Source organism: Morone saxatilis, unplaced genomic scaffold, assembly GCF_004916995.1.
Source record: "Morone saxatilis isolate NCDOM2014 unplaced genomic scaffold, NCSU_SB_2.0 Contig21, whole genome shotgun sequence".
Taxonomy (NCBI): domain Eukaryota; kingdom Metazoa; phylum Chordata; class Actinopteri; family Moronidae; genus Morone; species Morone saxatilis.
The window spans coordinates 15469895-15496043 of record NW_023339774.1 but is presented as its reverse complement, the minus strand read 5'-3'; the positions used below and the strand labels follow the sequence as shown (position 1 = coordinate 15496043).

The 26149-nt window shown below is 39.0% G+C and overlaps 1 protein-coding gene across 1 annotated transcript in view; it reads left to right on the top strand.

The window, feature by feature from the left end:
• The window catches only part of LOC118332986 (potassium/sodium hyperpolarization-activated cyclic nucleotide-gated channel 1), a 71472-nt gene that overhangs the window by 16088 nt on the left and 29235 nt on the right, over positions 1-26149 (top strand). Inside the window, exons 3-4 of the mRNA XM_035668457.1 lie at positions 13292-13453; positions 25202-25420. Of these exons, the coding sequence (XP_035524350.1) occupies positions 13292-13453; positions 25202-25420 (381 nt within the window). The remainder of the gene's footprint in view (positions 1-13291; positions 13454-25201; positions 25421-26149) is intronic.

The following is a 26149-nucleotide window of genomic DNA, read 5'->3' as shown; positions in this document are numbered from 1 at the left end:
TGAGGGACAACTCTTCTACGCCTGGAGACGTAAATGTCATTTATCAAACAGAGGCAACAATCTGAGGTGCAGCTTCATGAGTGATGTTTTCCTTTTTTTTTATGCATGTGCATTAAAGCTAGAGTGTGGGGCTTTTACATATAAATGAACATCCATTACATACAAGCCCTTGCCAAATAACAAATTGCTGCTATCACCACAAGATAAATCTTTCTGTATTTCACAGTATACCAGTATACCTGGTGTCTGTGGCAACATTCCCTCGCTGGCGCACCAGTACTGATACGTTTTAAGTCAACAGTCAGCAGTGTTTGTGGAATTACTCTCACTGTCAGAAGGGGGAGACTAAAGTTCCACAGTGTAGGTTTAAAGAAGAGTAACTACTGGTAGATTGCATAAAGGTTAATAAATGTCAGATTTGCAGGTTTGAGTTTAACTGAGTGCAACCGTTGCTATTGTAATAAACCTGATGTCCAATGCACAATGGTGATTACACCATGACATTTTGATGGACTATTTCTAGTGTGCATTTAGTTACGTGGGAGTCTAGAGAGACATCAACCATATTGTCCTCCATACAGCTCTGATCTGAGCTTTTGCTGGAGCAGTTTCTTTGTCTGGGCCACCTGTCTCTGCTTTGGTGCTTCACTGGTGTTTGAAGTGACTTTTTATTGCTTTTTAAAATTCATTATTTCACCTTACATCATTCCATATTAATATAATGTCTTTAAAAGTGAAATGACTCTGGTCATCTATCTATAAACTCTAGAAAAAAAGAATTCTACACAAAAGTAACAAAAATGAACATTAAACCAAGTAACTGAGCTACAGCCTAATTTAATATCAGTAAATGCATGTGCTGTGCGGGGACTAGCACCCAAAATCCACATTAGGACACATTGCATTTGTCACTAAAGCATGAGTAGAAGCAAATTTGCTGTCCAGCGCTACCAAGCACTTGGCTACGGAACAGTGAATTCAGTGTTCCCCCTTCTTCACTCTTGCATTTTTCATCAGTGTTCAAGCTCCGTAGTGGTGTTTGTGTGCGTGTTCTATCCCATTTGGCTGAACAAGTCTGAAAACAGCAGCACTTTTTATGGAAAAGGCTAACAAATGACCATGTTTTGCATCTTTTTATTCAGGTTTGACTTTTCAGACGAGATAGCTTCTGAATGCTGTTACTTTATATCCAAATCAGACTGTATTCCACTTTGAATATGAATGGATGATGGATCATGTAATTTTTTTGCTGTTATCTGCTGTGCATTTCAGCATTCTGGTGGTCATTGGCATAAACAGATTTGGAAACCCCACCCTGTTTTTAGTACTGCAGAGCATGACCGGGCAGGCTTTTGGAGGCGAAGCAGACCTTTGTTGTCTTGAGTGTGGAAGTCGCAGCCTGCGGGGGGCTAAAGAGCTCTGTCACGTGTCTATGTGTGACAGTCTGCCTGTCACACATTTGACATGTTGTGAGGCATCCATAGTGTCATAGCAGTAACCACCAGGGCAAGAAAGCATTATTTCGTCTCTGGTTTATTTGAGCTTTAGATTGTGAAGCATATAAAATGTAGAGCTATCTTTTTTCAATTAGTCTTCTCCAAGACTAACATGATCTTTCTCTCCTTCTCTGTCCATTTCTTTCCATTTCCCTCCGGGTCACACACACAGACACACACACAGACACACCAACACACAAACTAGCAAGTAAAGTCACAACAGTCTAATGGACTCCTCCAGTCCAATTTTGTCTAGCAGACAAAAAATGAAGGACAATGCTTTTTCCCTCTCATGCTGTCTGTGTTCTTGTCCTCTCTGTTTTAAGACACGGCTCTCTGACGATGAACATAATGTGCCTTGAATCGTGTTCTTGCTCAGCTCACTGAGGGAAGCTCACTCTTGGCCCACGGGGTGGAAAATCCCAGACTCCACAGCCTGAAAGATAGAGTTTTTCTCCTCATCCTCTAAAGATTTAACCCGTTTTCCCTTGCCAAGTCACTCAGCACTCCTTCTGTTGCTAGTTGGTCTTGTTAACTGCGGTAGAGAGTGTTAATTGTTTGACCATATGGTAGAGTACAGAGTTAATTGTCAGACCCATGGTGTTAAAGTAGAGAGAAAATATAGTTTGAAACACTGATCACAGCATCACAGCCATAACTTTATTTACTGAATCAGAGACTGGTTCTAAATTGAAGAACATAGTTTTACACACATCACCACAAATACAAAGTTATTCAAATGAATATGTCAACAGTAATACTTGCCCAGCAACTAAAGCGAAAGATTTTATTTAAAAAATTGTTTCAATTATTAAAAGTGTGTGTTGCTGTTGGTATATTAAATATTGAATGTACCTCACACACTTAAATGACAAAAATGTGTCGAGATAACTTCATAAATAGATCTAGGGGGCAAGAAAGCATTCATGTGAGAGGAAATATATGTTAAAAATATTCTAGATTGTCAGCGTTCTTATGTTTCAGGTATAAAATATTAACATTTTACAATGTCTAGTGAAAACTATATATTTCCATATTGGTTCATTTTGTAAAACACAGGTGTTGTTTATGAAAAATGTGCCTTCATGCTGTTATGCCTCTTATGTCTCTTATAATTTTTTTTTCCTGTCTGCTGGGGCAACCTGAGCAAATTGAAATATGTATGTGATTTAAAAAACCTGCTGATAGCTGATATTCATCAACTTTGATTCACAGTAAATCAGCCTATATGCTTGCAACTGCTGGCTTTACAGGTCGCTTTATATTATACTGTCACTGTAAGCTGATGTATGACATTTAAAATGTTGTATACTCCTCCACTGGGAGTACCGCCATTTCTCTCTCTCTGTCTCTGTTTTTTCATCTCTTCCTGCCACTGTCAGTCTGTCTCTCAGTTCGGCCCTTTATTTGATGTAGGATATAAACAGACACGTCCGCACAGTAAAGACAGAGAGACAGAAAGGCAGTGACACCGAAAGGCTGAGACGGAGGAAAAAAGAAGGAACAATTTCTCTAGACAGGAAGCAAAATCTTATGCAATATAAAAGTAAAGTGTTTTTATCTTTTTTTTGTGAAAGATAAATGGGAGCAGGCTTTATGCTAAACAAATGACTAAATTAGAGTAGCAAGTGATACATGCAGTGCCCTCAAACCACTGCCATCTTTTGTTATTTAGCCTGGGGTATAACAGTTTCAACAGCCCCAAAGCAGTCAAACAAAATCAACATCTGCTATTTCCTGCAACATCTGCTCCTTAATTCTAGCATAATTTTGTTAAACTCAAGTCTTATTTTCATATTCAGCAACAATAAACATGATTTGTATTAACCCCCTTCAGAGCAACAAAACAGTCAGTGGAAGGAGCTTTTGATCTTCTGTCCATCCCCATGGGATATCCCCCTGTGAACACAAGTTTCCCACTGCATGGTGTGCACAGTACAATAAGCAGACAGATGACAGATATAGTCTTGGGAAGAGGTCTAAAGTGATAAGTGTGAAGATTAGGCTAATCTTGGTTATTTTTGTTCGCTGGGCTGTTGTTGGTGGTTGCTGTGTGTGTGTGTGTGTGGGGGGGGGGTCACAATGAAGAAAACAGATGCATTGGTGATCCCTGGTAGTTAGCTGATAAAAGCTCTTATGATCTGTGTGCTACAGACTCTCCATACTTGACTGACTGATTCTACATGAGCCACGTAATGATCCCTTGTTATTTAGAGGGGAGTAACACCACTCATGGCAGACATCCTGTAATGATGTCTTGTGCAAAATAATTAATTAGTAACTAGTGAGGCATTTAGGGTTCTTCTACTTTCACTTCCCAAGAGTTAATGTTGTAGTGGATGGATTTACTGAAGCACGCTTCATCCATCTGTCACAACGACAGCTGCACTCATCTATCGAAGCCTAGCTGTTAATATGAATCTTAACACAACAGTTTATATTCTGTATAGTCTCGTATAGGAGCAACAAACTATTATTACACCATAGAGAAGTATTGTATGTCCATTTGTGACTGCAGCACAGATTAGATTATGCAGCATATCAAGTGTAGTTGCTACAGCTAACATAGTCAGAGGTATGTGAGACTAGATAATGTGTTGCTGCTCCACTCTGGGTTATAAGACTGATTATAATATTATATCGCCCCCACAGGGCTGTGTATTTATTAACAATACTATTGTATTGTTATGGTATATAGCACTATATGTTTTGCTGCTACAGTATGTATCTTTTTTCAAAACGAAACATGGCTTCAGAGCCATCATGAGTTACTATTTGTGCAGCCATCTCCATGCCTCCTCCTTGGCATACCGGGATAGGAAACTGTGGTAGGAAGGGTCCATCTTGCTGATGTTTACATGAGCACAGCAGGTCACCCTGTGCAATCCAGTCAAATCCCTCCTGCTCTCACATGGGCACTAATCTTCCCTGACTGCCTTCTTAGCACAACCACAACTCAGGCTACAGCACTCACCCTTCCTCTCTTTCACTCCTCCATGACACTCGCAAAAGCTGCATCTTATGTCTGGTTAAAATTCAAATAATAGATACCACAAGATGTACAAAAAATGTTGAATTTGTATACTAATTCAATATTAAGCTGTCAAACAATTCATTTTATTTCAGGAAGCTATGTGTGGCTTGAGAGTTAGATGATCTGTGTTAAGTATAGAGCAAGAACTGTCAATTAATTTACCTTAGCATAAAGAGTGGAGGCAGGGGGGCACAGCTAGTCTGGCTTGTTTAATACATAAACAAACAAACTATTATATATATATATACTCATATATATACTATATATATATGGAACTATTGTCTTTGCAGCCAATGTGAGCTGTATGGGTGGTTTATATGAACTGGAAAAGAGCTATTTTCCCCCTGCTTTCAGTCTTTATATTAAACTATAAGGTAAGCTAATTGCTTCCTGGCTCTGGCTTCAAACATAAGACACAGACGATGGCAATCTTCTCATCTAACTCTTGGCAAGAAAGCAAGTAAGCATATTTCCAAAAATGTTGAATTATTCCTCTAAGATAAATGCTATGTAGTCTCAAATGATGGGCTTTATTAAAGCCACTAAAATCAATATATCAGCAGTGACAATGTGAAAGGGGTTGTCCGTTGTGATGAACCTGCAGAGAATTATAACCTGAATCTGCAGCTTGCCTCTGCTTTACGGAGCTTTATAGTGATTTTCAGCTCATTGTTTAGCTGTCGACAGCTTTACTCTCGCCGCTCTCATAGTGTTGTTTCCAGACACAAAAGGCAGCAGCAAAAAGCTATAAAAACCCACTGTTCACTACCTGCTCAGCATTAAACAGCAGACAGTTAGAGACTACCCGGTGAACACAGAGAAGCATTTGGCAGCTAAAGATCAACATATTTCCCTCAGGAGATGGTAGAGACCAAAACAGAGCTCAAAGGAAAATAAACAAAGAGAACCTGAAACACGACTCCAAATGAATTATAATGTTTCTCCATAACAGCAGGATGTGTAAATAAGCAACTGTCATCAAGTTCATCATATCAGCTTAAAAGGTGATGTCAATATTGAGTTCACAACTTGTTTCTACTGACCTCAAGTGGCCAAACAAATCGGTTATTGTAGGTTTTATTAAACCAAGAGGTAATTGGCAATATTAATTCAGAATATAAATAAAATATACACTATATAGTCCCTAGAGGCAAGAGGGTTTACTGTACAATCATAATATATCTATGCCATATGCAGAAAAATATGCTAACTGAAATCAAACATAATTACAATCTAATTGTGAATCTTTATAAATATTTTACAGAATGAATCAGTTTCTGTTTTGTGCCTTGGATCAATGTGTCTCTGTTTCATCCCCGTTATCTCTCAGCTCTTTGTCTCTTTCCTTCTTCTCTCCATCATAAACTGATTGACTACGAACACTGATTTAATTCCTGGAATGATGTTGTCAAACTGTCGTCCCGAAACAGACTTGCATAACCAGTCAATTGGAGGGAAAATGGGTCATGAGGGAAAACAGTTGTTTTTGAGCCTGCTGGCATACTTTTTGAACAATATGTCCACACATAGCCATTTGTTTTCTCTGCAATTGTCTGGTTGCACTGATGAGTTGTCACTGTGCAGGTGCCACTGTCTGAACTATAAGTACTGCTTGTATTTAACAATGTCAGTCATGTGTACATGTTTTCTTAGAGCTGTGATGATGTTGTTATTTTGTTACTGCTGCTCAGGTTACAGGTACAAATCAATAGAACATTCAACCTCCTCAACATCCATAAATACATTTACTTGTTCCCCTGATGCAGGGAGCCTTTCCCCACATACAGTAGACTTTTTTAAGCCCTGAAAGAAATTACTAAAAGAATATACATAAATTAAATGCATACATTAACTGCATACATTATTCCCTGCATGGGTACATTATTATGGCAAAAAGAAGGCTTAGCACACTGTGTGGGTCTGAATATATAAGTAGTGATAGAAAAAGGTACAGGATTCTTATATAACATTTCAAGTCAATGTTTACAGTCCTCAAGTCAGTATCCTCACACCAATGACGTCCATGCAGAAAACATCATAAATGTGACCCCTGTGGCTGTGTGAGCTTCTGCCCCAGAGGATGATGCCTCTGCCAATGCAGCTCTGAATGTTTGAGCACAGATTAAGGCGGAACAGTAGTGTTGAGGTTATCACGCTCACACGACCAAAATAGACGCAGAGCGGGTGAGACAGCGGGCAAGGCAGCTACGCTCGCAGTACAGTGTGATGTGCTTAGTGGAAGAATAGGAGAATAGTGCTGGCGGACACAGAAATGATGGAAAACAGAGCAGATGAACTCCCAGAGGAAAGAGCCACTTTGGCAGAAAACTATTTATTTTAAATGGTGACAGATTACCAAGGGATGACTTTTTTAATGGTTGGTATGGGCTGATCCAGTAAAGACCAATATCACCACACCTACCTTTTATTTGTATCCAACAATCAAACTCTTTTATAATAATATACATTGTATATTGGAGTCCTTAATGTTTGATGCAGTATTTAATGATCAAGAATCAGTGTTTCCTGAGGTCGCAGTGCTACATTCAAACATTTGTAGATAAAAATGCATTGCAGAATTTGTATCAAAGTAGCTCACGAAATAAAAAAAACGAGAGAAAAATAGTGACTTTAGCAAACAACAAAATAAAAAAAGTCCCCAGTACATAATTTGTTTTGTAAGCTGGAAAACAAATAACAGACTTCAGAAGAAAGCCAACTGTGAGTAACACTTCGAAGTGTGTTTTAGCTGTGATGCGCTGTTATTACTACAGTTCTATTCTTCGTGGCCCATTAATAGCAATGAGTGCAGTGATGCAAATATTTTATTTTCCTTGCAAGACATTTTCTGAATATGAGGTTAGCTGCTGAAATGATGAAACATTCAACAACTTAAAATGGTAACCAAATAATACAATGAATGAGACAGAGGACTGTGGAAATGTGTGTAGGGTGAGCAGCATTTAACAAAAATGTTGTATTTATGACAACTAAATCAATATCAGAAAGAATAACTGTGATTTGCGAATTACTTCTCCCCCATCACATTTTATAGAAAATATTGTACTTTTTACCCCACATTTATCTGAGAGTTACTTTGCAGATTCAGATTTTTCATTCAAAGCCTGATCAGCTTATACAATTTGAAGCATTGTAACAGATTTAACTGCCCAGCAGTATATAATTGAAATAAGACCCAGCTCAACCAGCTAATACACAGAAATATGCTTACACAATAATGCATCGAATGACTATAATCCAGCATGATAACATTACAATCTGAAAGGAGCCAGAATTATGAGTACTTTAACTTTTGATATATATATATTTTACTGGTAATAATTCTGTACTTTTACTTACATATTTTAGGTATTTGCTAGCCCTTCTTCCATATATATCATGTTTTATTGTAATGTAAGACAGGAGTGCATGCAGTGGAGAAATAATGATGTTCCCTGTTGCATTAATAGATCACTGCTTGTTTTCTGCCTCTATAAAGATCCCATTGATCACCACCTGCCTTTTAATTAAGTCTCTGGCTACGAATTACCGTTGGGCCTCATTACCTAAATATACTGCTTGCAGCTGAAGATCCAGAGCTTTTTATGCAGAGAAAAGTAAAAAAGTAAGTTTCACACAGCTTTAACACATCTTGAGAGAGAACCAAGTTTCATGTATAACATTACTGAAAATATTTCCTATTCTAGTCAGTATTGTAGACAGATCTGTAGACTGATTAGCGTTAGCCCAGTATACAGTATGCTGCCCTAAGCACTGAAATAATGCCAACCCTGTTTATGTTTGTTTATTGCTGAACTATACATATATCAAGATGATTACACATTTGGCATTACATGTGAATTGTAATTACTTCCAGCAAACTGCTCTTCTTTGCGGGAGAGAAGGCACTGGATGCTATTGCAGTATATATATAATATTCCATATTCAGCTTTATCTGATAAGACTTCTTCAGGAGTTTTATTTTATTTATTTTTTTGTATACACAACTTGTTTTGGTATATAGAAAAAGGGAGACAGAAGAAGGGTAAATCCCAGTGAATTCCCATTACATGATAATATGATTTTTCAAATCCAAGTTCAACTGTAATTTTGTGATTAAGCAAAACCAAGAGAGATCCAAAAGGAGATTTACAAGACGATGTTAAGCGGGAGAATTCCAGATTTTCCTGGAAGCAGTTTTGTCATCCTTCAATGTAATAACCAGTGGTGGATTTAATCCCCTCAAATTAGTCCCTCGCTAATCCTCACTAACCTCAAACAGAGGTCACTCATGTCCAATTTGAAGATGCATAAAGAACACTTTGTAATTGCGTGTTCAAGGCCCACAGCTTGATGATGAGTAATTCTCCTGTATGCTCTTTTATCTGCACATCAGATCCAAAAAATCAGTGTGATGTACATACATCAACCTGACAGACAGCAGGAGTGTGAACCCTTTAAAACATCACCTCTGTGATTTCATAATGTAACACAGGGACTCTGACATTAAAAATCAACATGTGATTATGTGATTTGTTGTATTATTCAGTAGTAATGTAACAATTCTCCATAAAGTGGCATTGATGGACGTTTTGGCCCACAGTATATAAAGTGTATTTGTGCATGTGAACACACAATACCTCCCAAGTTAACATCCAAATCCTCGCTCTACTGTACAGTCGAATGTATGGGGCCGTGCCAAATGTGAATGAGCGTCGTGCTGGCGGGACACGACCAGCGTGTGACCTTGTGCCGCTATCACATCACATCTTGGCTCCTTGTCTCTACTGTATTAGAGGATTATGCTGACCTATGCCCCTGTCCCCGCTCAAATTTAAGCTTGATGCACTTAATTCTAAGGCTATATTTTGCCAGCTGAGAGTATTGGTGGTTCGTTCAGCTCTAAGTCAGTGCTACCTATTTCCTGTAGTCATGCAGCTGATTAGAGCATATAGTGGCAGCGAGAGCACGGTGAAAATTCAGTATGTATCGTGGACACAAAGCTTGGTCAAAGCCTTCCTCTCCTGTGCATTTATAAAGTGAGAAAGTGGTCAAAGATTTTTACAGGGCAAGCACTGCACCAAGGATATAGATTGGATTGGATTATACAAGCCAGGCTTGACTTTCAAACTACCACACAAACAAAACTGTCACACTCTGAAAATCAAATCAATGCATTAATGAAGGAACAGCACAACAGCAAAACAACCCATCAGACCACAGAACTGCAAAATGAAGCAGGGTCTTGCATGACAGAACACTGTGTAAGTGGTGGCAAAACAATCAGATCAGAATACTTGATTCCCCCCCCTCCCTTGAAAACAGACTTGCTCAACTGTTTAAATGGAAGCTAACAAGCTTTGCGTCATCCCGTGATGTCATCTGTAACAGTAAAAGTTCACTGCTCCTCTGGAATCGTTGTGTTATTGTTATCTCAGAATGAGCTGTTTTTATCTACAGAGGGGCACATAGATGCCACCATGTTGAACCACCATGTTTCTTCAGTAATAACTTCACCACCATTGAATCCAATACACTAGTCCATTAAAGCTGAAACAATTAGTTGACTGATTGATGAGTTGATCCACAGAAACATAATCATTTTAATAATTGGTTTTGTCATTTTTAAAGCAAAAATACTATACCAAATTGGCTTGTTCTACGCTCTAAATTGTGAGGATTTAACTGCCTGTTCTGTTTTATATCGCTGCAATTGAATATCTTTGAATTTTGGACTGTTGGTCAGACAAGAGTATTTGAAGATGTCACCTTGGGCTCTGGGAAATTGGGAAATTGCGATGGCCAAGTGATTCATTAATTAATCAAGAAGATAATTATCAGATTGATTAAAAGTGAAAATACGTTCTTTTGAATAGTTTTGTAATAGGATCATTATGCTTTTTGGAGTAGTGAGAAGTCAAGTTTACTTCCACCAAGCTAGTAGTTTATTTAACTCCAGAGTAACTTCCTGGAGTGTTATGCTGTTTCTTTTAGTTTAAAGTAAAGGCTTATCAGTGCGGTGGTTCTTTTATTTTTAGATCAGGTTTGACTTCCCTTACTTTACATGTTGAACAAAACAGTGGCTGCCCTATATTTTAATCCTCTTCATCAACACTGTGTGCTGCACAGACTCACTACTATTTTTGGCTTAAGTGCAACAAAAAAAAAAACAGTTTGACATCTTTAGTTGACCATATTTTTAAATGCACAAAGCAGTTAAAGCATGAATACATAGATATTCGTTGTATTATTACAAAAAAGTGTAATTGACCTAGTTGAGTGATCAGCGGTGGTTACAGATATAGTTCCTCATATATCCCCACATCACAGTGAAGGTTATCCTGTATAATCCTGTGACCTGACCGGTGATCTACACCTGAAGCCTCTATTAATAAGAACGCTATTAATAGACTGCTACCTCGTGGCTACCTGCTGCCACTAGCAGACATTTCAAACCGCTGCCCATAAAATACAAACCCAAACAAATCCCACATTGTGTTAATGAGTATGTTTCGTCTCTGCCCCTCGGTGACTCAGCCTGACCCCAACGGTCCAAGAGGCTTCCCATAAAAGTGAAATGGTCCCTGGGAATTTGTAAAACCTCTGTGCAACCTTCACACACGTCACCTTATTATGCCCCAAACCTTGCACCCCCATGTTTTCAGACTTTCTTCTGTTGTGTTTTTCGATTATGCATTAGTTGAAAAGTGCAGACACGCAGTTGACCCTTTTCTATTTCTGCCTGCTGTGAAACATTTGCAATTCAAAGAGGGGCCAAAGTGCTACTTCCTGTTTTTCAGTCTTGTTACAATACTCCAATAATGTGTACCTTTTATTAGTTACCTTTATCCTTTATCTCATTTTTGTCTCCCCTATTCCCTCTTTGTCTGTCTTGCCCTGCATGTGTTCTCTCCTATTATGTCATCAAACTACGATGAATGTGAAGACACACACAACAGAGGGACAGAGTTATGCTAAAGAAGAAAGAATAAAGATGTAGGCAGCAGAAGAGATACTGGGTGCATTGAGACAGCCGTCCTGTAAGCTAGTGGCTAATTTTAGCCAGTCAGGGCAGTGCACTGTATCTCCCTGTGGATGAGTTGAACCATAGAGGGATCTGAGCATGAGCTCAGCCTCTTGTTCTCTCATCTGTTCTGTGTGTGGACACTGTCCTTTGTGCAGAAAGGTTACAGGACAGTCACAATAGGCCGGGGTGGTGAGATGTGGATTCAAAGAGCTTTTAAAACACCTGGGGTTTGGGGGGTGGGGTGGGGGGGGGGGGGTTAACAGCAGACTTTGTATACGCATGGCAAAACTAGTTCAGAATTATGCCAGAGAACCTGTCGGCAAAACATGAAGCCCACGCTCAGGCTCTCTTTCTTTTCCGGAGTGATTGCACTCTATGAGAAGAGGAAGAAAGTAGCCTTTGCAATTTTTCAAAAAGTGCTCAGTATCTGTCCAAATGCTCAGGTATACGAGCCAAAAAATAGAAGCATAAAAATAAAAAGAAAGCGAGGAGAAAATAAAAGGCATATAACATCAAAACAAAGACTGGACCTGGAGTTAAATATAGAGTAAAATATGTTATTAGAAAACGGTCAATACTACTGCTCATTTAATCTCTTTTTCAAGTCAAATATTTAAATAAACTATAACTGAATAATACGCTTATTTTACTCTATTGAGTACTTGAGAATTTTTTATTTGCATCATTCACAACTTTAATACTCTGTTCAAACTTAGATCACAAGTGTAGAAAATCTCACTTGAATCTAAAAGTTCACCTTTTCTCACTGAGTGGGATTTATTTGAAATCTCATGGCAGTACACCACACTGTCATGAGGCCCAATTAATTTGTCATTACACGTATGATAAGTAGAACGGGCAGTTTACAGACAATGGAAAGCCATCAACTTAAAAATAGAAAATAATAACCTGAAATCTCTTTCACAAATTGGCAATTGGGGCAGGTTTATTATGCAAAACCCACCAATCACCAATCTTTTTTTTCCATATTTAACTTTTTTAGATGAAAAATTGAGCTTTAGTGTGAGGGTGATTATGGAATAACTAACCTGGAAAGAAGTAATGGGTTTTTCATGCTAATGAGAAACTCTGAATTAGAGTCATAGCCAACCGGGCGTGAGTCAATTCTCTTCGCCCAGATCCCATGTAAATGAAACCGCTACACATTGCAGACATGCTTACTCACCCTGCTGATGACTTTCTATTCTGAAACTTCCTGCTCTGATTTAACAGCGACACCAGCGGTAACACTTGCCCCAGCTCATGCCATTTAAACACACGTACTGGCTGATTATTCCAGACGTCTGCACTCCCGTCATAATTCAGTATTTCATTCACCTCACTCACTCTGCATTACCTACTCTGTGCTGTGTATTTCCTCCACTGGTCAGTTTGTTTTGGAAAGGAGCCATGTTGAATTATGCAGCCTAACATCTGTGAGATGCACACACATATACACACACACACACATACTGGCGGCAACTAAATTCTCTGGTGGCCAAACAGGCACACCATGCCCTCTACTTCAAAGGTGACTTTGTACTTTAGTGAACGTTTTAAATATCTTTTTGTATCTCTGAAATACTCCTGAATGCCTGTTTAGACTGCTCGAGTTGTATCACTTCATTAAACTGTACTTCTGATCAGAATTTAAGTGTACAACAAAGGAGATAATGAAGAGGTCTAATTTGTGTCTCTTTGTGTCTCTCTCTTCTTTCTCTTTCTCTTTGGCAGATTTTCCATATGACCTATGACCTGGCCAGTGCAGTGGTAAGAATATTTAATTTGATAGGGATGATGCTGCTTCTGTGTCACTGGGATGGCTGTCTCCAGTATCTGGTGCCTCTCCTCCAAGACTTCCCCCCTGACTGCTGGGTGTCCCTAAATGGTATGGTTGTAAGTATGACTCATTCTTCTCTTTTGTTTGTTATTTTGTCATTTGGTATATGTATGTATGTAGTCTATATACAGTATGTGTTAGTGCCAATGAATGCTGCTCTCCTAACTGACCGTTTGCTAAGCCTAATTTTAAAACAAAAATATTTTAAAGGGTTCTTAAAAATACACCTAATAGCTATATATATAATATTGTGATAAAGAGCAGGCAAGTTCAGACTGTTTTTTGTTTTTAAAATTATGAATTGTTGCTGATTTCTTTTAGAATAGGCTACTGAAAGTAAAGCCCTGGAATGCACAGAGTTTGCAGTGAGTTACAGAAGCTAGTTGAACAGAGGCTATCATGGTCATGAGTTCAGCTCTCTCTAACCCTGTTTGGCTGGTTAACCTAAATACATCAGGCTTCTCGTCAGTGCATCGCAAGACGGCCAAATACTGAGAGTGATGGCGTCGAGAAAGAGACTGCTAACATTTGTGGCTCCACAGAGTCAACAACGTTAGCTCTGGTCAACAGAGCGCAACCGGCGAGCAGCATGTCCTCAGTAAAGCCAAGCCTTTTCTTGGGGAAAACCTGCATAGATGTTTGTATTTCCAAACTGAATGATTTCATTTTGTTTAATGTTCCAAGAGAAAGAAATATGATAAGGACTAACCGATGTGTCTGGCAAACTAATCTACTCACTATCTAATGAACACATCCAGGACCGGCTGTGCCGAGTTGCAGTTGCTAAGCTATTTTTGGACAATTGTTTAGCGAACGGTCAGTTAAGGTCATATTTATATCTATATTTCATTGGAGTACTTTATAGATTTTAGGTAGCCTCAGAACACATTTGTAGACCAGTTCAATCTGAGCTTGAGTTATTGTGAAATATATGAAGAAAATAATTAGATTTAGACCAATATTTAATGAGAGAGAAGTTTGTAGTTTCGACTTTTTGGGTAATATGATAATTAAATCAGGAAAACTGAAATAAATATACAAAAATGAAGTAGATTACAGCTCTGTGTCTATGCACTGTAAGTATCATATGAAAGGGAAAAGAAACGTGTAGTTAATAAACCTTTCTCAGTGTCTCATCACTGGTATTTTTTTATTACTGCCCCTTAAATGTCGATGATTCAAATGATCAGTCTTGGAGCCCCCGCATCAAACCTTATGTCTACTGAACCGTTTTTTTCCCTGCGGTTTCACTGTACGCAGATTACATGCACACAGGAGGACAAAATGGCTTTTAGTCTGACAAAAAAAAAAAACAGTCCACTTCACCCTTTTTTTCTCGCCACTCTGCTGCTTGCAGCTACGGTGGTAAATGCTTGCGAGGTCGGCTTAACCACTCCTGAACCAGACCAGACTCTGTTACCGCTTCCTCTAGTGTCTCTGTGTTAACAGTAACACCACTTTGGCTGACAGTTTTGTCACAAACGATGCAAGAAACACACTCCACAGTGGACGTTTGATTAGAGCACACACCAATTCTTTTACAGTGTGAAGATTTTAGTTGTTAGGAAAGGCCACTAACCATTAACAACATGTAGGCCACTATAGCAGTTGTTGTGTAATTGGGCAGAAACCATGAGTAATATAATATTTTTCACAATTACAGGGTATTAATAAAGAATGCTGCAGTTATGAGTTTATTTTTGAAACATACAAAAGCAGGAACTAACTCATGAATAAATAAAACAAAGAAGAGTCACATGACACGTTGATGTGTGGAGACAGCCTACTCTCTTGGTATTTTGTTTTGATATAGTATCAGCTTAATTTGGAGCAATAGTCTATATCTATAAATAAGAATTGCAGGCACATTTCATCATTTCATCGGGGACACTGTTGCAGATACAGGTACTGCTCTGCCAACCTACAAAGAAACAGTTTAAAGAGGCAGAGAGCCTGTTTTTTCTGACCAAGGATTACTATAGTGCAGTACACGCACTTTTTTGTACTGCAGGAAAGTATTAAAAATTAAAAGCTGTTTTTATTGTCTTTCTTATTCCATATTTGTTTACAGATATCACACTTTTTATAAACTTTTTTGTGTTATTTATAGGTTTATTTTAACTCATGTCTGGTCTCTCTATAAACTACGGGGTTAGTGCTTAGCTTGATGTATTTGGGGACTCTTTCCCCAATGTGTTTTTTATTTCTTCGGGTTTTTCTGTGTTTTTCAACCTCTCTCTGTTTTTCTGAGTTGGGGTCAAACGGACTATGTTTGCTCCTCTCCGAGCAATGTTATAGTGTAGAAGTGTGTATGGGCCTCTTGAGAAATACTGATTGTAAATGCTCGCCCAAGGAACCCTTCTGGCCTCTCATCTCCCTCTCTCCGACAAACATTTCTGTACTCCACATGCACACTGACTGCGCAGAGGCATCAGACTGGGGGTGCAAATGTCAGCTTTCCTTAACATCACAACTCTGGATCCCTCTCTTATTTGTCTTTTGAGGCAATGAGATGCCCAAGTCAGCCCAATACCAACAAACATGTGTTATTCACCCAAACAGACATTATCTCTGTTTGCACCAAAATTAATTTGCAGTGATATAATTTCCCACAGAAATGTCACAATTCATCCTTGCAAATGGTTATGTACACAAACAGAGCAAACAGCTCCTTCATTCACTGCAACATCGGAGATTTTCTAACTTTGATCAACGCCACTCTGGATTCATATTTACTTGTAACACTAAACTTAATTATAAACATTTCCCTGCACTCCTCCTGCTCAGAATGAATCAGATGTATTCCCCTTCTTGAATGCAAATCAATACGAAATGGGAATCATGTAAAAGGGTAATTTTGTGCCCACTGTGTGGCAGGATCATTTGCACCATGGAAATCTATAGCCATAACTGGGCGCCTATAGGTGAGTTAAAACAGCTATGATGACCGATTTTAAAATCTAAATTCTGTCTCCTTGGTAAAATGAAACGATGGAATCATTTGTATTCAGTATGTAGAAACAACATTACAAAGATGTCTCTGAGCTCTTTACAGCTATAAGGTTTCTAGTGACATATTCTGACTGCAGCTTGTCTGCAGTCTAGCACACCTATATATAGACCCTCACAGAGATCGTCTGTACAGGAGTCTAAAAGGCACAAAAAATGCTTTCAAATCTCAGCAGTTTCACAGCTTCTTGGACTGGTGGATTAGAATTACCATATATTTCATGAATCTAATCTTTTCTTCTTGTGTTCAGGTATGAAAATACAGATTCTGAATTCTGAATTCTTACTGATTCAGGATAGTTAATAATTAATTTGTTAGATGATAGATAGAAAATTAGTCCAACAGTTTTGATAGTCAATTTTTCACTATGTATATTGAACAATCGTATATCAAGAAAAAAAATATTTTCTGGTTCCAGTTCGTCCAGGTTTTGATGCTTCTTCTTTCATTGTCCACCAACATATAGCAACCATATTGAACAGTTTCTTAGAATTCTACACATTTCCAATTCATTGAGTCATTAATATAATATGTGCATTTGGAAAGCTCACTGTGTATATAAATGTCTAGAACTTCACATACAAATGAGAGTCAAAAAAAGAAGGTATGTGGGTCCAACACATGTACTTGACCACAAAATTAGACCTTGATCAAGGCAAATATTTTATCATAGGGAATCTCAATGCTTATAATTACATTAAAGATAACCCATTAGTGCTTTTTAATGCTAGTACACAGGGGAAACACAGTTCACAATTGTACTTCTCATGTTTAAATACAAAGGGAGCTCCACAGATACAACATATCACAAAAAAGTGAGGATAAATCAATACAGAAAGCAAATCAAAATACATTTTAATTTAGTTTTGACATACTTTAATCTCCAAATTGCTATCTGTAGTGATTCCTGCTCAGTTGTGATGACTGGATACTTGCAATGGACCTAAGTGTGCTGAACTTTCCAAGATACACAATTTATCAAAAAATAACTGATCAAAGTAATTGTTAGTTGCAGCCGCTAACTAAGACATATTGGAGGCAAATTCTTTGAGCGTGCGATTGGTGCCATAGGATGTCAGTTCATGAGCAGCTAACATAGTGTTACTGACTGTGATGTGGTAGAATGAGCAATTTGTGGAATCTCTTCCCTGTGGATCCTTGCAGAAGTGGAGGCCTGTGTGCTGACTGTGGACTGGCAAATTCAAAGTGAAAAGCGCTGCCCACATGTGGGATTCCTCTTCTCACACCATCACAATGCATTAGTGTTCATAAGCGAATAAATCTTGATAAGATATCTCCCCTACTGTTTACTGCAGGTATAAATATATTATGTGACTCTCTGGCCTGTCAGGAGAGGGACTGACAGGTACATGTTGTCTTCAAAGGTTGTGTCTTTCAGTTGTGTTGGCTCAAGAATGAAAGCTTAAAATTCATATTGAGGCTCTTTCTTTCCGTTGTTGGCTTGGTACTCTCTGTCTCCAGCAATGAGAAGAAGAGTGAGGCCAACGAGGACTGCAGATACTGCTGAGTGGTGCGGCACAGGGTGTAGGACTGTTATCTTCTTGACTAATGGCCTGAGAGTAGCTTCTTACTCTTTAGAGGCTACATTTACTTAATCACCAGACAAGATAATGCTGCTGTCACTGTGTTGGCTCGTGTGAGAGGGTGATGGGGTGTTGCTTTTGTCTGCATGCACAGTGTAAAGATATGTGTTTAGAAGCACGGAGGGACGTTTTATGTGCTTACTGCTCCTGTCCAGGCTCATATTAAGAGACAGACAGCTGAGCAGTAGCCTGCTGAGGATTCAAGTCTCAGAGAGATTCAGGGGCAGACAGATAGACAGATACGGTAGGTAGACAAAAAAAGAAGAAGAAAGGCCTGGCCATGCATAACCACCCTTCAGCATCGGTCACCCTTCCTGGCCTCTTTTATCCCTGGACCAACCACTACTTTCCTGTCTCTTTCTTCCCCAACCTCTGAATGAGTCACTTCCAACTGCCTGGCTCAGTCCGGAGGTTATGAATTAATCAAACTTTCTTTTCCTCTCTCCTCTCTCATAGCATGGCAACTTGGGGGCACATTGGTTTCATCTGAGTAAAATGCAAGACTGATTCTGTGGCTCTCTTGGTTAATTATTTGGTGCAGAGTATGGTTTTGATGGTTGAAGCTGTTGGGTGTGTATGCAGGAGTATTACTACCAGAATTGTCAAAATGTAAAGCATGGCTGGTTAGGACTTTTGAAAATGCAGTTTGCTGCTGAAACAGTTTGATCTTTGTTATATGTGGAGAGTGCAGACAGCTTCTCTGCTCCAAACATAAAACAGGTTGCTTAGTTGAACCTTTCTGATTGAGGGTGTGCTCATCAGTGAAAGTGGCTGCTGCATATGTGATTGCACATGATTGGACACCAAAAGAAAAAGAAAAGTCACCTCACTCCTCAGAATGTCATCCTTGTTTTAGACACTTATGTATTACCCTTCAGAGAAAGTAGAAAGAAAAGGGCATAAATCAAGGGGACAAAATTAAGTAATATATTATGTGATAAAGAAAGTACAGGGAAGTAAACACATCACAAAACATAGAATAACTAATAATGTTGAGAGGTCGCCTAACCCACACCAACAACTAGAGCTGAAACGATAAGTCGATTTATTGATTACACGATAGAGAAATTCAAATTGCCAACTACTTGATAAATGTTTTAAGAAAAAATAGCAGACAGTCTCTGAATATCTTTTGGTTGTGGACTGTTTTTTATTCTTTAGGGAATTACTAAAAAAAAACTAATGGACATTTCTCCATCATCTTCTATAATTTATCAAGACTATTAATTGAGAAAAGAATTGTAGAATGAACCAAGCCCGCCAACAACTCAACCTTACAAACCCTGAGGAAAGCAAGGGAGACCATTGCCAAAAACAAAAAAACCCAAACAATAAAAATGAATTATGAAGGATCCTTTGTCAGGACTGCTGAGCCGGCGATAAACACGGAAACTTTCACACGGAGATACATCACTGTGAGTGCTTTCCTTGCCAACTTACAGTTTGGCACTCGTGCAGGCCTGCAGACCCCTTTACTTCCTCGATTATGTGTTCAAAGACTGTTGTGTCTTCTGTGTACTCCCAGGGAGAACAGCTTGTAGTTTGATTATGTAATTGAAAAATGAATATTGTGCATCACATTTTTTTCCATGCATGGGACAGCTTGTCGGGTTTTAGAGAGTTATATGATTGAGTAATTAAAACCATCAGCTAATGCGGATGTTTTGCTCATTCTTTTCAAATGTGATAAAAACACACAAGGAGAGCCTGTATTTACCTGTATTCAAACGTGAAAATGAAAATAAAGCATGCTTGTAAAATCAAAATATGATAAAAATTTGGCACCAAAATGTATTCAAAATGTATTTTTCCTGTCTTTTCCTTTGCTTTTATTATTGAGTTATGCTACAGTGAATCAGTGTGCATCTGTGTGAGTACAGATGAGAAATCACTCAGATCTTTGCTGTTTGCCCTATGAGATCTTGTGTTGTTGAGGGGTCAAATCCTGTCTTTTGCAGCAGTGCATTACATCCTGTTAGTCTCATATTTATTCGTTGGTATCAACAACAACCAACGCCTCTGGGTCACACTCGACACTGGGACGATGGTGAATCATCGATTGCCTTCCCGGTCACATAACCAGCAACATTCTTGTGTTGGAGGCACGATGTTGTGACTAATGAATTGAAATGCAAGTTTCTAAACGTACAAGCACAGTCGGCAGTGTCTCAGTCTAATTATAGAAACTTTTAAGTTGTTGATTTGAATACTTTGACAATGGCGTGGGGTGAGATTAGTATTAATTCAAGCTGTTGCTGCTAAAAGATGAATATGCAGTATCTGATGTCACTTGTTTTGCTGCATCCAGAGCTTAATTATTATTAGAACTCTGGATGAACTGAATACATCTGCTGTGTTAGCCACATTTATTAAAAATCAAGGGGATTAGAGAGAGTAGGAAAGAGGTAGAAACTGCATTTTATGGTGGAAATGTGTTAATACTGAAATGACTCACTCTTCCCAAAGGACAGACAGCATCATGGCAAGAAACGACAGTTAAATAATTTTGTTAGTCTGGGAGATTTTTGGTGGTTCCTAACACTTTTAACATGCTGGAGAAAATACATGTTTATGTCTGTCCTGATTAATGCTGTAAATCCTAAGATTGACTGCTACAATAATAATTTTCTGCACCAGACGTCTGGTCTGTGAGTCATTTAGTGTAATAGCAGGAAAAATACCAACTCTAGGAATCAAATATACAATAAAGCAGATGTTATAGATCTTTTTCACAGCAGTTGTTTTGACATGAAATAGTAGAGTAAACGCAGGTGTTACCATGTTACCAGTGATACTAACGTTTTGTTACATTTAGGTCAGAGTTAGGGAGCTGCTATTGTGCCTATTGACTCATTGGAAAGGCTCTGCTACACCAAATGAAATGGAGCATCGTAACATCTGTGTTTAGCCTACTATTTCATGTCAAAAAGTCTGCTGTGAAAAAGGTCTATTGCTGCAATGTACTTGGTTAACAAGGGTTTTCTATTCCGTCCATGTCAGATAAAACTATATTTGAAAATGAAATCAGAGACAGAATTGCTTCTTTCCATTACCTCCTCCCATATTTTGTGGTCTTTAGAACCCTACAACATGCCACATAACCTTTTGCATTACCAAACACGCAACTTTTAGCCATGCTGCGTTACTGTCCTCCAGTTACTATGTAAGGAAGGGCTACAGTTTGTAATCCTTAAAAAGATGTATGTACTAAAACAGATTAAAATGCATTTACAATATGACTCGTACAGTAATTTGTATCTTCTGTCTAATACTATCTAATATTGGCAGAACAACCTGTTGAGTAAGGAACCAAGGACAGTTGAGTCCAGTAGAGACAGTGATTGGTTAGTTCACCAATGAGCTGACAATCACTCGGCTAAAGGCTGAATCATTTATTTTTTTTTTTACACCAAATTGTGATTTGAAGGAGAAATTTTCAAATTGCCTTTCATTATAATTATAACTTATATAATTTTTGCTAACTTTATTGCGTACTGCTACGGTTCAGAGCTGTTAACGGTAATACAAACAACTCAACATGCAGCCGTTATCGATCCATCACTTTTGAATGTCATTATTATATTTTAATATTATTGACTAATGTTAAACATACCACTTGTATAATTTCTTAATGAATGACTGATTTTACAAACTACTACCAGCAAATGCATTACTTTATCTGATTATGTTCATGTAAAAACAAGATACCTTTGTGATTATAAAAAGAGAAAAATATTAAATTTAAATAGTAACAGTAGTAGTAATTGCAATATTGGCCAGAAAAACCACAGTTTTCCTTAAATCGTTCAGTTTTAAAAACATATTCCTTGTACAGGAAAAACGTCTCAAAATTAAAAACAACCATTCTTTAATTGGAAAAAATAGGCAGGCAATTTACTGGAGTAGATGAAAACATTCTCAACACCGTCAACAAATGTTCCCCAGAATAGCACCGGCATCATATGTTCTATATATAAACAAACATCAGAAGTATGACATACAGTGCAACAAGATGTGACGTTAATTTCTAAGCCCTATATTTCCTATACTACAATTGGATTATGTGACACGCTTATGCCGTGCATACCTTTCCTGTTGTGTGTTACCTCTGGATGTTTTTATCTGTCACCTCACACATATACGGACAAATACCAAAAGATGCTGTGAGTCAGCCCAGGCAAAAATACACTTCTCTACCTTTTCATCCATACGAATATATCAACACAAACATCCTGCAGTCGCCGACCATCTCAGTCACACATGCCAAATGAACACATGTGAAAGGACACCTAAGGCCTATGACCTCACAAATGGCATTTGTTCCAGTTACATGGCTGGGTGGGTTTGCTCTGTGTGTGTGTGTGTAAATAGATTATTCAGTCTATGTGTTTTTTGTGCCACAGTAAAATACAACATATCTCTTCTCATACAGTAGCTACAAATCTTTCCATTACAGTTTATATTGTGGGAAAAATTTTTGTAATTCTTCTGGCACTGGCACTTTAAGGCAGTATTTTGTTAGCTAAACCCTTTGGAGAAAAAAAAAGTCAAAGCTGCCAAGACAAATAAACTGGACTCAATTTGTTATTAATTCTGGCAAGTTTAATTATCAGAAATGTTCTAATCAGTCTCTGGAAGAAACAACTAATCAGCATGGAGATGAGAATTGGTGAGTCATTCTGGGCAGATGATTAGCTGTAAATTTACTCATTTACTAAATCCTAGTTGATGAACGGCATGGAGTCGAGCAGAATGGCGTGACAAAAGGAGTCACCAGCATGTGGACATGATGGGATGTGCTATATTACAGTGCGGTATGTGGAACTATGTCAACCAGTGGAAAAGAGGGAGATTAACTATATCTTCTGGAGGTTTCATATTTCTTTCATTAGCTTTTCTGTTTAGGGTGAGATACGTTTCTGTATGGAGCGCTTCCCCAGCATTTTGTGTTCACAGGAGGTGAAACTATTGGAGGAGTCAGCAAATTGGCTTTGGCTACAAGGCCTTTACCGGAGAGCTGTCACAGCTGCCTCCACATAGGAACTTACTGGGTTTCACAGATGTAGCCTCGTTGGGCTTGTTTGGCTGCTCACTAGAGATTATGTGTGTCTCCGGGCAAAAGGCACACATTTGACGTGTACTGTATTAATGAGGTGTCTGAATCGTGCTCTGAATCCAACATATGACTTCTCCTAAAGCTGAGACCAACAAAAAGTGGGGAAAAGAAATCTGGAATGCAAGTAAAGAAAGTGGTGCATTTTCAAACCATATATCGTGATATCAGGGGAGGGGGGCTCTGTCAGTTTCTCATAGCATAGTAAAAAAGCAAAAAGTTGGGGTGCCCTGGTAGCTCACCTGGTAGAGCTGGTGCCCCATGTGCCCAAGGTTTAGTCCTGCAGCAGCCGTGGGTTCGAGTACAACCTGTGTGTCATTCCCACTTTCTCTCCTGCTGTCCTATTAAATAAAGACAAAAAGTCGGCCAAAAAATGTTATACATAAAAAAAAAAAAAAGTCTGAAAGAGTTGCCCAAAGGTCAGGCTGTGCTCGAACGTAACTAATTTGTACGACTTGTTGTCTGACCACATCTGCAGACAAAAGTGCTTGAGGCTGTTCTGAACAGCTACCATCATAGAGAGGGGAGAGATGCAATAATCATTTAAATATAGGAATATTGGTCCACATTTTTAGACATTGTGTCATGGAAGGCAGAAGTAGTTGCTTGAATGTAGAAGTTCTAATCCTGCTTAATTTCTTACCTCCACACACCTGGATAATCCCTGCAAAAAGTGAGTGTGGTTATTGCATTGTTTGCTTCAGAAAGTTACAGAAATTGTCAGACATAATCCCCTAATTCCAGCATCAGAAAGGTTTGGAAGGCGGGGGTTTCAGATGCTGATCTGACAAGCACTTTGCTTGAAGCATACTGAACCCTAAACCATTCACTTTAAGATTCCTAAAATAAAGAAACTTCATGACTACTTCACAGGAGTGTTTATTCTCTCACCACTTATGTAAAAGATGTTCAGTTTATCACTGTCCACATACAATATGGGACCTCTGAATCTGCTAAAAGAAACCATAAAACTCTTGACCACCAATGATGGTGTCGGGAGTGGGGCTTTAAGGCATCTATGCTGAGGGGTCCATCTTGTCATAATCCATCCATGCCTCATAATACCTCAGTCTAAAAAGCTAATGATAGACAAGAGGAGTAATATAAGCTGATCTTTAGTGGCAGAATTAACTTCTGTCTGGCTGCGTCTCTGGTTGTTTCCCATTCGGCAGTGACAGATCAGGTCCTTTTTGAACAACTTAGTCTGAGTAATGACGAGCAACAATGAAATGGCTTCTCATAAACCCAGCTGGACACATTATTGGATAATGGGGGCCTCATGAACCCAACGTGTGATCTTATTGTGTAGTTAAAGGCACACGAGGCGACGTCACTTTGTGAGAAGAACACATGCCGTGAACGATGAAAAGGAATGACTCTCACCCAGTGCAAATCGCTTCCCTTCGTTTGTAACAAAGAGCTGTTCTAAAGATTCGCTCATGACTGACTCACTGCATTTTAAACTATCGAAGACTGTTATACACTCAAGCGGATATGTTACATGACTGTCAGCTCTGAGTGTGGAGACCGCAGGAGAGTTACTTCCCTCCCAGCTCTTTATTTTTTCTGTTCCTTGCCTCCAACATACTGAATCCCATAACAACACTTAAGAAAATCAAATGTGAGAGAGGGCGCAACAATCCAGGCCAGTCCTCCCCTCACAGTGAAGGATGCCCTGGGCTTTAAAGGAAATAAACCCTGTAAATAATGCGAGTTTGGGTTTTCTTTGGCACACTTGCAAACATGAACAGTTTTTTACCCTTTGGCAAAAGGGAAAATAAATGAGACCAGGTAGGTCCAGGCAGAGGGAGAGCAGACAGGGTGTTGAAAGGCAGAAGACTCAGTGAAAAAGAGAAAGGTAGAAAGTTCAGCCACTCAGTGAGGGCATTGGGCTCTGAGGCATAAAGAGTATGTTGGCAGGATGTTTGGTAGAGGTTCAGTGATCCATCAAAGGAAAGCCTGTCTTTCCATTTTGCCTGCTGGAAAACCTTTACTCCCTGCCTTGCCTCACAGTAACTCCCCCAATCCCCTCTCCGTCTCTCTCTTTCTCTTTCTCTCCCTGTCTCTTTCCTTACAGAACGTTTCCTGGGGTAAGCAGTATTCCTATGCCCTCTTCAAAGCCATGAGCCACATGCTGTGCATCGGGTATGGAGCCAGGGCACCTGTCAGCATGTCCGACCTGTGGATCACCATGCTGAGTATGATTGTAGGCGCCACGTGCTACGCCATGTTTGTGGGCCACGCTACAGCTCTGATCCAATCACTAGACTCCTCACGCAGGCAATACCAAGAGAAGGTAAGAACCAAACAGTGATACACAATATGATATCCCTGAAGATTATAAAGGAGATTGGGTTTACATGATTTACGAACTGCGTTGTATGATGTACAAATCTTAATTTTTTTGTTGTTTAAAGGTAAGTAATGCTAATTATTACCACTGGGATGGTCTTAAGGTATTAATCTGAGGGTTTTGTTCTTTTCGACTGCATAAAATCTCGCTCATTGAAGCTAGACTTGAATGAATTAGGTTTTCTCTCAGTGGCCCCATGGACCAATCAATTGAGCTCTCAGAGATCATAATATCCGGGGCGATGACGAGGAAAGAGGATTTTGTACCCCCGAGCAGATCATACAAGGCCTGTGGGGTGAGGAGGTCTATGACATGACCAGCCACCTCGTTGTCCGTATGCTGCTAGTGAACACATTTTATTATTCCCATTCATTTCAGTCCCTATTACATAACTTTTTTTTTTTTTTTTGCGTGGAGGGTGATTATCTAGCGTTTCAGCAGGGCCACCATCTGTGATCCCGCTGAGGGGCCTGGGCAATTCCCAGAACACAAGGCCATGACTGATGCGCTCTGTGCTCGCACGCAAGAACCTGAGTTTGATTCCAAAACTTTTGCTGCGCTTATGCTGCAGAATTCCATGTACATATGCCATTGTAGTGCCAGGGATTACAGTCCTCTATGGTATGTCTTCATCCACTTAAGAACACAGTTAATAATAATAATACATTTTAT